General features: G+C 26.8%; 1 protein-coding gene across 1 annotated transcript in view; it reads right to left on the reverse strand.

Moving 5' to 3' along the window:
- Nucleotides 1-13887, reverse strand: part of LOC107455082 (ethanolaminephosphotransferase 1) — a 55006-nt gene extending 41119 nt beyond the window's left edge. Inside the window, exon 1 of the mRNA XM_016072505.4 lies at nt 13636-13887. Within this exon, the coding sequence (XP_015927991.1) occupies nt 13636-13689 (54 nt within the window). The 5' untranslated portion in view covers nt 13690-13887. The remainder of the gene's footprint in view (nt 1-13635) is intronic.
- Nucleotides 13888-14204: the final 317 nt, after the last annotated feature.

Below are 14204 nucleotides of genomic sequence, written 5' to 3' on the forward strand. Positions count from 1 at the left end.
TTGATCAAGAGACTATTTAATATCTGTTTCTAAGAAGCAGTAGGTCGCGTGTGGGTGTGTGGATGATGTAAGTAAAAGAGGCATACAAAAAAAAAACCAATTTAACTTCAGTTAATGCCCTCGATATTATATTTTTAAACTCCTCCCAAAAATATTGTAAAAATGTTATACAAATTAATTGTCGCAAACAAATTAGTAATAAGTAAGAACGAATCAAAAATGATATCGAAATATGCTGAATCACTAATGAGACAGGCGGGATCAAAGACATCGAAACCAATTTGATTAAATATTAAAACTAGAAAGTGTTTCAAAAATCCGGACATGTATCAGGCTTCAATATTTTTCTTACTGCCACAAAATTTATCAGGGACAATTCGTTAGATTTCAATACGGGTTTTTCTTTAACTAAATATTAACTAATATTTGTCTTTCCAAGCTTTTCATTCTGTAATAACTAATGTCAAGCATTTAAAGTATCCAGTTCAAGAATGTCAAGTATCCAAATATCTTCAATTATTAAATTTTAAAAAAAAATAATAATAAATAAATATCCGCAAGGCAGGTGTGTATATTTGGGGCTGATGATTATGAAATCTAACACAAAACTGTGAGATCACGGGTTCTATTCCAGCTGATGACAGTTTTTAATTATTATTTCTTAATACTGAAAAATGTATTTCTTATTTTTTTTAAAGTATGCACGTTAAAAACTAATAATTTAACAAGTATTTAAAAAACTAGAAAGTTACACCCCCTGTTCATTTTGCACACTAACCCTCATGGTTGCTTCTGATTAATCATTGCAGATTAAGAGGAAAAACGGTTTATTTCCATCTTTTTATTCTACAAAAATTACGATTGAATTTCTATTTACATTTTGAAAATGACTAAAATTTGGCAAATCAATAAAATTGGTACCCCCTGCAGAGTTATTACCCAGTGAAGATGGACTCAAGGGCACTGAGTTCGAATCCCAGTGTTGACTGGTCGATACAAATTCTACACCCGGCTTACACCAACCACTGCGCCGAAGTAAAATATCCTCAGTGGTAGACGGATCATAGGTCCCCTTGTTGTCAGACTGACAGTGGAGAGCTTTTGTGGTTTTCATCATCATGTAACTTAAATGCTGGTCAGTTTCATCAAAACGCCCCCCTCCAAGACAAAAATTTTTTCCAATACTTGATTCTGGAGTTCCCTTGTGTTCTGAATTGAGTTTAAAATTAGAAGTCTAATAAGTTGAACATTAGTAGTCTTAAACTCGAAATTGGGTTGGCTGTTCAATGACTATTATAAAATAAACTAATAATTTGTCCGGGCTAGCCTGGTTGGCAGGGTGTTGAACTCGTGTTTGTGAGAATGGGATTTCGAATCCAGCTGGCCGAAGAATGACTGGTGCATGTTAAATCTGCCGTGGTCACAAAGTCCTCTGAGTTCTCACAACAAATCAATACCTCTGGGTACTGATCCAATTCTCTTGTCTTCTGGATTGAGTTCAAACTTATAAGGTGATTATTCAATATTATACGGAGTTAAACATTTGTAATCGTAAACTCAAATTAAGTCAGTTGTTCAAAGGCGGTTATAAAAAAATTAAAACTAATAAACAAATTGTATTTTCTTATGTTCTTTCTAACTCCTTGCTTATTTTTGACACACCTTCATAATTTCATGTTTCTAAGTCATAGAGCAGCAAAGCGAAATGTAACGTTTAAAAAAAAAACAATTTAGAAAAAAAAATTCTCAAAAAAAAAAAAAAAATATTTCAAATTCCAAATAACATAGATTCAAAATTTCAAGAAAAAAAACTCTGTTAAATATATAATGGTTCTTCTAACATGCCAAATCTTTACTCTGTGCTTATGATGTTCTTAAAATGAGTTTCTGTTTTTTTCCTCATTCAAAAAATATGTGTAATAATAGAAGGGCTCTACATTATAGTCCCATCACAATCAATATATTTAACAATCAAGCAATATTATCAAATTTTTAATAATATAATGTTAAAATTCAGCAATAAAAAATACGACAGTTTACTTTAGGTGTATAGAAATAGAATTGAACTTAAAAGGGCCCCATCATTTTCAGTAGCTTAGGGCCCCGACAAGCTTAAATCCGGCCCTGCTAGATACGCATAATTAATCCTTACTAAATATAGATTTTTAACACAAAGATATTGTGCATGCAAAAGTATTTTTTAATTTATATACTCTGTGTTTATTAATAGTTATTATTTCTTATTTTAGGAACTCATTAGATTTAACTAATCACAAGTATAAAAATAATACAGCAATTTGTGCTAACAATGTTGAAAAAGCAGCTGTAAATTTTATCAGGGGAAATGGCTTGTAAGAAAGCTGCTGAATTCTACAGTATTAGTAAGACCACTCTGAACCCCAATTTTATTACCTTTAAAAAAAAAAAAAAAGAGAGCAGCTAAATTCTAACTTTAAATATATTTTAAATATACAGAGTAGCGAAATATTCACAGATGAAGAAGAAACAAATTTGGTACACAATATGTTACAAGCCTACCATTAAGGATTAACAATATGTGATGCATGTGCACTTACATATGAGTGTGCTTTGCCAAACCAAATGAACTTTCCTCCAAACTGGGAGAATGTAAAAAAAAAAATTTGGAAAGATGTGGATTTAATGCTCTCAGAATTAGTGAGAAATATATTCAGAAGAAAACCAGTAATTAGTGATTTATGCAATGATAACAGTGGTGACGATACTTGCAGCTTAAATGAAATGAACAGTGAAAGTGATAACAAAATATTTGACGATAAGAAAAAAGTAAATCTAGAAAAAAGTAGTGAAACAAGATTACATATTGGAGATTTTGCTCATATCAAATTTGCTGGTAAAAGATCTGTTGTTGCCTTTGTAGGTTGAGTTGAATGAGTTGATGGAGATGAGTAAGAGTTATCAGTTTTTAGACGAGTGAATTAATCTGCAACATTCATTTATCCCGAAAAAGAAGACTGATCATACATAGATTCAAATGACATTTCGTTAAAACTTAAGTAGAGCAAAGCTTTGAACTTTCTTTAGGTTTGGTACTTGTTTCTGAACAATTGGATTTGCATACAAGAAGTTGAAACTAACAAACTAAAACTTTATTAACAAAATTTTAAAAAAAATTAAATTTATTTAGTTATACTATTTATAGAAAATTTCTACCTATCTTTTCACATCTTTTTAACTGTCCCAAGGTGCCCCTCTAGGAGGTACACCTTGGCACAAATAACAAGGTAACTAAACATTTTTTAAAAATTTTTCTATGACAGATACAAAATCAAAACCTAGTTAAAAATGTTTTCAAATGTTACAAGAATACCAGGTAAAATTTTGACAATAATTGATCAAAATAAAAAAATTTTAAAAAATGAAAATAAATACCAATTTTTTCCCTCCTTAACCTTATACTAATAATATAGCAAAGTTTTTATTAATCTTCAATAATGACTTAACTTATTTAGCTATAAAAAGTAATATTTATTTATGATATTTTTTAAGAAAAATGCTCCTATTCAGCAGGGTTTGTTGATTTAAATCAGCTTTATTTAAATCATGATTTAAATCAACTAATTTTATATATATATATTGATTTTAAAAGTCAAAAAACAGTGTTTTAAATTATTGATACTTTTATTATTTTCTTTTTTTAGTTTTAAAATTTATTTTAAATAAATTGCTGCATCAATTAATTTTAGTCGACGAAATTACTTTCTTCCTTGGTGCAGGGTTGCCACAGAAAAAATTAACAAAATAGTTGCCTAAATAAGAACAAAAATTCAGCAAAAATAAGACTAAAATTTTATTAAATGACTTAATTGTCATATACCATGATACATTTAGTCAAGTTGGTGACAAATATGATAATTTTTATGTAAACGTTAGTGTTCTAGCACTAAATTTTTATATAAAAAAAATTAGTATATTTGCGGAAAAGAAATTACTTTTAATTACTAGAATTCATTCAAAAAATACTTTTTCATTAAAAAAAAAAACACACTTTTTCTAAGAAATTTTCCCTTTCATTAATAATTGATTTAGCAAATATATATATATATATATATATATATATATATATTTTATATATATTTTATATATATATATATTGTGAAAAGTGATTGCTCAAATTCAAAATTCATGCATCGTATTAAAAATTGGGAGTTTTAAAAATCATGCAGAATTTCTTAGCAATAACCGTTCAAAAGGCGATCAGGAAATGAAATAGACTTAGAATCTATGCAAATTGAACGCATTAAAAAGTGATGACTCAAATTTGCAATCTATAACTTTTTATTTTTTAATGTTTTAATTATTTATTTAATTTTTTTAAATTTTATTACTTTTATTTTACATTTCCTAAGAAAAGAAATTCAGTGTCTTCAGAAGATTTCGCGGGCTTCAGGTTTTCAATCCAATTATGCTAAAAAACATTGCTAGGAGTACAGAAAAGTCTCCTAATAGTCTCCTTTTCCTGAAAATAGTTGCTTTTTTAGTCTTTTCAGGCAAAAAAAGTTGCCATAGTCGCTTCATGCTGAAAATAGTTGCATTTTAGTCGCCTGTGGCAACCCTGTTGGTGTGTGTTAAATTTCAACACATTTGAAATTACATTTTTAAAAATGTTTTGATTCTTGAGATTGAAAGTACAGACTAAAGTAAACATTTAATGCTGTCTTAATATAGACTTGCATAGTTGTCGAAAGTGATTAATAAACATGAATTTTTTCAAAAAATAATGCAACTAATGTTAATTAAAATTCTACCTTTTGAATGAAAAAGCGTGGAATTAAAATCTACATTATATTTAGTTTATTGATGGAAAATGTATATTTCTGAAGCTTGAGGTTATATTAAAAACAAATTACCCTAATATGCCTAAAATAGAAAAAGGAAAAAAAGCTGTTGAATTCAGACATTTTTTTCCTGATATAGTGTCATTCTTCCCTTTCAAAGCAATAGGGTTTTAAACTGGTATTTTTTTCTCATAATATGTTTACAGTATCTTTGACATTATCTGATTCTCTATAAAGAAAATTTGTGAAAAAAAATTTCAATGAGTACATAGACTTTTTTACATTTTTTTTTCTTTTAGCTTAACTTATTTTTTTTTTATATATAGAATTAAAAATGAAAATTTTAATATGAAGATTAAATATTTATTTATTTTTTGATGAATGACTACATTTATAAGCACAATCTGTTTAATTTATTTTGTCATTTCAAAAATCAAGAGAAAAAAAAAAAGAAATCACAATTTTAAATTATAATTATGGTGTGCTAATTGTTATAGTAATTATTTTAGTAAGTTAGAGCTTCTAAAATATTGTTATAATATAGTTTTAATATTAATTTAATTTTGATTAAACATTTATTAAGTTTTTTTAATCATAAATTAAAGTTCTTACAGTGTATTTAAATAAAAATAAAAAAAATCTGATTTAAATGAAAAAAATCTGATTTAATTTAAAAAATCTGATTTTTTTTTAAAAAATCACGAACCCTGCTATTTGGTCACTTAATATTTCAGGGGTCTGTCTAGGTTTTTCTGAGAGGTACCTATTTTGTGAAAATTTAGACACAATGTGAAAAATTAAAAATATTAAAAAATTAACACAAAAACATAGTAAAAATATAGATTTATTGTTTCTTAAGGATACAAAAATAAAATTTTAAGAAAAAGTACTTTGTGAAACTACCGTTTTTCCTAAAGTTGAATTTGTGAAACTACCGTTTTTCCTAAAATTGAATTTATGAAACTACCGTTTTTCCTAAATTGAATTTGTGAAGGTACCGCTAAATGGTAGTAAATTCAACGTGGACAGACCCTGTATTAGGTAGTTTCTTTTGGCGGTATTGACGGTTTTCTGCCAAATCACCATTTGTTACATCCCTACAACACAAATCAACTTAATTGGCACAATTATTCTTTCTTCCTGATGAGAAAGCTTTCAAGGTAAGAGCCGCAATGATTTCTTCGAAATTGTCCTCTTTTTTCTAAAATCCCCAAATTTCTCAATGTTTTGATTTTTAAAAAATTGCTTAAATTTAGAATTTTTGTTTTCATTATTTAATTTATTCTTTTTATTTAACAGAAATTTTTACTTTCCTGAAGCCTCAAATTTAACATGTAAAATTAATTAGACAGTTAGGGAAGTGAATCAATTGCAAAATGACAAGAAAATAGCATACAGATAAGAGATAACCTCAATCTTGTCAAGTAAGGTGGTCTTTCTACACTTAGGGAGGGTGATTGACTGATTAGGATTACCTTCTAAAGACAGTAAGAATACAAAAGAAAAAAAAAATGTTATAAATCAAATCTTTGACAGAAAAATTGTCATACAGGCTTTTGAACAGGGTAATGAAATTTCTACTGCCTTTGTATATATGTATACAAACAAATTTTCCTGGGTGGCTGATTGTGATTTCTTTTAGAGGAGCTTCAAGCTTTTTTAAAGCATAATTCTATCCAAAAATTGGTCAAAGTGGCAATTTGATGTTTGTGGGTGTCTACAAACAGAGTGGAACCGGAGTGGAACATAAATGTATTAAGTGATGAATGACGCAAGATAAATCAGATGAATCTGACAATGTACAATACTTTATACTAAAATTCTGTTCATTTAAATCAGCTTGATCAAATGATTTTTTTTAAAAAATCATTGATTTAAATCAACTAATTTTTTTTTTTATCTATATATATATAGATTTTAAAAGTCAAAAAACAGTGTTTTAAATTTTTGATACTTTAATTTTTTTTCTTCTTAGCATTAAAATTTAATTTAAATAAATTGCTGCATTAATTAATTTTAGTAAACGAAATTACTTTCTTGGTGTGTGTTAAATTCCAATACATCTGAAATTACATTTTTAATTCTTGAGATTGAAAGTACAGATTAAAGTAAACATTTAATGCTGTCTTAATATAGACTTGCATAGCTGCAGAAAGTAATTAATGAACATGAATTTTTTTCAAAAAATAATACAAATAATGTAAATTAAAATTCTACCTTTTGAATGAAAAAGCAGGATTTAAAATCTACATCATATTTTATTGGTGGAAAATGTATATTTCTGAAGCTTGAGGTTATATTAAAAAGAAATTAAAATAATATGCCAAAAACAGGAAAAAAAAGGGCTGATGATTTCAGATGTTTTTTTCCTAATATAGTGTCATTCTTCCCTTTCAAAGTCTATTTGATGCAGTAGGGTTATTAACTGGTATTTTTTTCTCATAATATGTTTACAGTATCTTTGGCATTATCTGATTTTCTATAAAGAAATTTTGTGAAAAAAAATTCCAATGAGCACATAGATTTTCTAATTTGTTTTTTAGCTTATCTATTTTGATAGAAAATTAAAAATGAATATTTTAATATAAAAATATATAGATTAAAAATTTATTTATTTTTTGATGAATGATTAAAAATAACACTTATAAACCAGGGTTGGCAGGTTTTTGACATGTGACAGTTTTTGACAGTTTAAACCATGGTTTAAACCGTCACGTCAAAAACCTCACTGTCAAAAATGTCGAAAATGTCAAAAACCTATATTCATAAGTGAAATTTAATTAATACATAAAATTTATATATTTTTTATAAAGGATAGTGTTTCTAAATATGTTCTAGAAAAAATAAATTTAAAATTTTAAAGAAACACTTATAGTTTGAATAGTAACCAAAATCTTGTACTTTTGAAAGCTCACATCTTTTGTAATATTATGTATTCATTTTCATGTGTTATTGAAAATCTGCAGTGATATTATTAAGAAATTTATTTATAACCAAATTTAGTGTATAGTATAGATTATACTAAAAATTAGACATTTTTAAAGATAAACATTAGCAGTTTTGTACATTAGACATCTTTAAAGAAAAATCTTTTTAATATTCTTTTAAATCTTCTTAATAATCTTTTTAACTTAAGACAATACAAATTTAAGTGCTTTCTGTTAAATACACAGAGTAGTTTGTGTTGATTTACAGTATATTCAGCCTATTCATTTACTATGCTGAAAATTTAGTTTATCCAAATACTTGCGAATTTCATTTTGCTGAATACTATATACATAGTTTTGTTGAATATCTAAATATTCAGCTGTTGAATAATTACTTTTTGCTTTCAAGATATGCATTATTTGTATTCTTAATACAAGTGGGGGAAAAAAATTAAGAGGTAAAAATTGTTTTAAAATGATAAGTGTAATAATTATAAATAAATATAATAAACAATATGAATTATATTTATCATTATTCCCAAATATAACTACTTTTAAATTCAAATTAACATACTGGATAATAAAGATATTCGGTATAACATTAAATTTTTTTTTCATACACTTGTATCAAGTTTGTATTTATACAACATAACTTGCAAGTTCCTTATAAATATTAGTTATATGTTCCTTATATGTCAAAAATGCATAGTAATAAACTTTTAATTTTCTTAAGTATCAAAAAAAGAATTTTTTTTTTCAAAATATAAATATTTAAAAAAATTTTGTGCAAAATTTTTCTGCACATGCATTTGAATATAAATTTCTGAGATTTTAAATGTGTTATTTTACCTTAATTTTAATTAAAAAATATTTTAAAACCTGCTGATTACTTATAGTATAATTAAATTTCAATGTAATGCATGGCAACTGTTGGTAGTTTTGAAGTTTATATATTTTTTTGGCAAACTTTAGTTTTTGACATTTTTGACGGGTTTTTGACGGTTTAAACCAGTATTATACCCTTGTCATGTCAAAAACCACTTTTTGACGTCAAAAACCCAACCCTGTTATAAACACAGTCTGCTACATTTATTTTGTCAGTTTAAAAATCAAGAGAAAAAAATAAGAAATCACAATTTTAAATTGAAGTTATGGTTTGCTAATTGAAACTTGGTTTTAATAGTTGGGGCCTGTCCAAGCCAAATTTACTACCTTTTAACGGTACCTTTACAAATTCAACTTTAGGAAAAACGATAGAATAATAACACAAAATACTTTTTCTTAAAATTTTATTTTTGTGTCTCGTAAGAAACGATAAATCCATATTTTTACTATATTTGTGTTGATTTTTTAATATAATTTTTAATTTTCACAAAATAGGACCTCTCAGAAAAACTCAGACAGACCACTGAAGTATGTTTTAAATTCTCTATTTCATCTAGTCTTTAAATTTTAATCATGCATTTGTTTCAAAATGGTTGCTATGCATTCAAAGCCATGTATTATAATGAAAAATTATTTTAGTTAGAGCTTCTAAAATATTGTTACGATATAGTTTTAATATTAAGTTAATTTGATTAAACATTTATAAATTTTTTTAATCATAAATTAAAGTTCTTACAGTGTATTTGAATAAAAATCAAAAAAATCTGATTTAAATCAAAAAAATCTGATACTTTTGATTTTTTTTAAAAAAATCACGAACCCTGATTTAAATAAAAATTTTAATATTGCCTGAAATTAAAAGAAAAAGCTTTTGTTGCGTATTTTTTAAGCTTTTATTTTGTTATTTGCACAATTTCTGTCATTTACATCATTCATATAGTAAATTTTTCTGTATTTATAATCTCCATAATTTTCAAAATATCAGAGAATTTCTGGACTTTTTTTCTGCAACTAACTTGCAGCCCTAGTCATAACTTATAGGTAAGTTTAAAAAGGGGGTGACTCTCAAATCAAATCTTTCTCGTCATTCAATCAGGAAACTTTTATTATGATGTGCTCAAATTTTAATCAGTCTCTTTGGCTGTCTTATATTATATTTTTTAAATATATTTTTATTTAAATTTAGTGGAATATTTCTTTTTTTCCCCATACATTATCGTATTTACCTTTCACTAACATTTTATTCAACTTTTAATAATAATTTCCATACCTACATTTAAATCATAACACTTAGTTGTAAAAATGATTCATTTATCTATTTTAAATGGAGTTTATTCATTTCAAAAACACACCCAAAGAATTTTATTTACTTGGAGGTTAGTTTATAACTTATTAAATTAAGCTGTGCATGTAAAAGCTAAAAGTGGCTTTGATTTCAAACGTCAATTTATTTCATTTGTTAGCTCTATGGATTTTATAATCATTACAGCGTTATATTTACTACAAATTAACAATTATTAAAAAACAGATACTTAAATTTTACAAAAGTAGTAACTCTAAACATATGATTACAACAAAGTAATAAATATACAACAATTAAACAAAGTTGTAGGTTGACAACTGAAAATATGCTCCGATTTAAATACTTTTACAAATGAAATTAAAAAATTTGAATTAAAAAAGTAAAAATAAAGTTAATAGATAAAATGAAATAAGTTATTTTAAAGTCAGGACAAAAGTATTTCAATAGATGGCATTTGCAATATCATAAAAATTTTCTTTTTACAATATTTTACCTTTAACAATTATTTCCTTTCCTAAAACAATAATTTAGTTCTCGACATTTGTTTTTATATCTCACACAACTATAATTTAGTAATTATAACTGCTAACAAAATTAAAAAAGCATTTTTCATACAAATTTTCATCAAAAGTGTTAGCTATAAACAAAATTTTTATTCACTTTCATACTTATTTAAAATAATACTCTTTTATTATTATTCATATATTATAGCTTTAAAATCAATATACCTTACATTACTGTAAAGTAAACAAGTTAGTTAGGAAGATTGGCGATAAGTAGAACAATTGTTTTTACCTCAAATTCTATTCCTACTTCAGTCTTTTGCACATAAGTAAAAATATCAATCATATTTTACTGTCCCTTAAAAAACCCACTTGTCATCTTATCTAGAATTGTGTTTGAACATTATTATAAAATCGAAAGTATTTATTAAAATTAAAGAAATTGTAAATAGCTCAGGACTGAAACTTTTCCATGATTCAGCAGAATGCTAAGTGATTTTAGTATTGTTAGAAATGGATTGATTTCAATTATATACTGGAGGGAGGCGAATTATTGTTAAAAACAAATCATCATAATAAGCATAAATTCATTATTTTTTTGAAGGGGGGAGGGGGAGAATGATGCATAAAGTAAAGCTTACGCTTAATTCATGTCAAAAGATTTACAAAGGTAAATTGGCAGAGAAATCTTTTAAGAAGGCACCCAAGGATTGATTAGAACACACACTGGCTTCCATTGTCAATTCAGTTTAGTAATAAAAACTAATAAAAGCCTCTTCGTTTTATTAAAACTAAAGATACTTTAAAATGTGAGGTTTTCGTTACTGATTAAATAGAAAATCGACAACAACATTCACACCATTTATTCTCTGGATTCAACATGAAATTTTTCCTGTCCTGTGTTGACTGGGACTTTAGTCAATACTTCTTACTTTCCAGAAGTCTAAAGTTTGATTACCCTTAGCCCCATATTTCATTTATGCATTTTAAGCAAACAATTGAAGCATTTTATTCAGATGTATTTTTTCACGCTAAATTGAAAGGTGAGGACCCCAAGACGATGGGTAGGACTAATAATTTAGAGATGATAAAAGTTTCATGTACGAAAAGTACGAATTAGTAAGTGTACCCAATTACTCCTGTTATTCTTAACTATATAAGTAGGACATTGTTTCCTTTATATTATTTTAAGCTAGATCGAATGAGACTATACACGAGTCAATAGGACGAATATAAAAGGAGCAAGAAATTTTATGCTTACAAAGAGCGATATTTGTGATGATTTACACTTTTTATTTTGCTATCTGACTATCCAAACATGTAAGGTATATTTTCCAATGAATTTTTTTACAGAATTGAATGAGATATAATTTGAATTCAGTCTTGAAGTTACAAGATTTTCTTTATTATAAGTGTCCTTCAAAGGTAATACATTTTGTATGTTTAAAAAAATAATTTAAACTTTTGAAATATAAGCCTTTTTATTTCGTTTTTGATCTTATTCGGTTAAACGAAAAACAATACTTGACTTGTGTGTATAGCAATGTAAGATTTGTAAAAACAAAATAGTACTTTTTGTACATTAAACACTTAAAGCTTTTAAACCATTATTCCGGACGTCTTGGGATTGGTCTCATATAATTTAGTGTGGTAAATAACACTGGAAAATTTACATTATGCATTCAGATAGTTCCTGGAAATCAATTTTAATTGAACTAATAAGTCATGTTAAAAGAAGTGCTGTTTATTCATAAAAACTTTAGCACCTTTTGAACTACTTTTTCTACTAGCTCATGCTTAGTGTAATTTCCGTAAAAGGCAAACATAGTAATTACATAGTACATGGTAATTGATTTTTCGTAAAAGACAGAGGTAACAAGTACAAATTTGAACTTTTTACAGATAAAAATCTCATAACTTCTAAACTATTATTCTGATCTTTAAAGAATTGGTCTCATTCAAATTAGCGCAAATTTAGTTTAAAATTTATTAAAACACTAGTAAGTTTTAAATATTTAAACGAGATCAATGTATGTTTATAATATATATTGAGGGCAAAGTTATTAGACTCCAAATTTAATTTTAACTTAATTTCAATTTGTCAATTTTGAACACCCTCTATAGAAAAGTCATAAACTACATGCTAAAAGGCTGGAATAGACTCATTGATAGGGCACTGGGCCTTATGTCCAAGAGTTTCTGGGTTCGATCCCAGCCGGCCGAAGACTCCCTGTGTAGTAAATGGTGACTCATGCACGTTAAATCTGTTGAGTCGCAAAGTCCTCCATGCTCCCATAACAAATCAACACATCTGGGGGTACTGATCTAAGAGTTTCCTGTCTTCTGGATCGGTTCAAAATTATAAAGCTATGGAGTTGAACATTAGTAGTCCCAAAATTGGGACGGCTGCTCAACGACGGATACAAAAAAAAACCTACAAGCTTCCTTTTAAGGGCATACTGTTAAGGGAAAAGTTTGTTTAAGAGAAAAGTTTTATGTAACTGATAATTGCCATGTTTGTTCAAAAATTTTTTAATGCATTTACCATTTTATAAATAAATGTACTGACTTTGATGTCTTGAGTAAATTTCAAAAAAACTGATTTGTTACATTTTGATAATTAGGTTTTTTACAACCTTAAATGTGAAAGACCACTAGCGTGAAAACTTCATTTTTCACTATTGTTCTTCAATTAAACCCTACATCTTGGATTAATTTTAAAATCTTTCAATAAAATATGAATTAAACCAAAGTGAAAAGTAAGATAGCTACATCTTGTTACAAAAAAGATACTAAATTTAAAGATCATAAAGATGAAAAAATAATTCAGATTATAATGAATTTAAAAAATATTCTCAGGATAGTTGCCACAGTCACATAATATTGCACAGCTACTTGACAATATTATAGGATAATTTGAACGTTTAAGGTAAGTAGCGTGTTTTTAAATTACACTAGACAATGTAAATCTAAAAAGAACGAGAGGAAAAACAGTTTATTAATGTAAATTCGCAAATTTACAAGTGCATCTCATCTCACAGCACCAACAATGATCATATTGCACTTATTGAATTCCAATATTATAAATTCACAAGAGTGAAAGAGAAACTCCATCATGGGAGCAGCATTTAAATCATCGATAAATATATTAGAACAATAACAAAACAAAAATATATTGATTAAAAACATTCAAAACAAACCTTATAATTTTCAAATCCTTTAATTCTTTCGGGGGACAAATACTGGTAAAACATGTTCACTTAAGTATTTTTTTTAATGTAAAGAAAATTAGAATAAACAATGGATAATTAAATGCTAGGTAAGCGTCGTGCCCTTATCAAATACTTTGATTTTCAAAGATTTCAGCTAAAACACGCCACCAGCTTTGAAGCGCTGAAAGAAGAATTTAAACATTGAATTAGCAGTTGCAGTTAAAAGACCACATCTAAAAGAAACACTTCTTTTAAATTAGTTTTGACATTTGTTTCTACTATTTTCAAAAATAATAGATACATAATGACATCATAAAATTGAAAAAAGAAAGAATATATCGTATTCAATAAATATTTGTGACACGAAAATTTAAGCATTAGTGACGTTTTAAAACATGTTAGTCTCTCACGCATTAAGCTAGTAATCGTTGCCTATAGCAACCACTCTTAACAACATTCTTGGGATCCTCCCTGACCGACAGTATCACTCGCTACACGCCGCTACGCTTGGAGGTAGCGTGTTTGAATCTCGCTGCTACCCTGGATTTATCTTCTTG

This window comes from Parasteatoda tepidariorum, chromosome 12 (assembly GCF_982258835.1).
Source record: "Parasteatoda tepidariorum strain Cologne lab strain chromosome 12, Ptep-v5.0, whole genome shotgun sequence".
Lineage (NCBI taxonomy): Eukaryota > Metazoa > Arthropoda > Arachnida > Araneae > Theridiidae > Parasteatoda > Parasteatoda tepidariorum.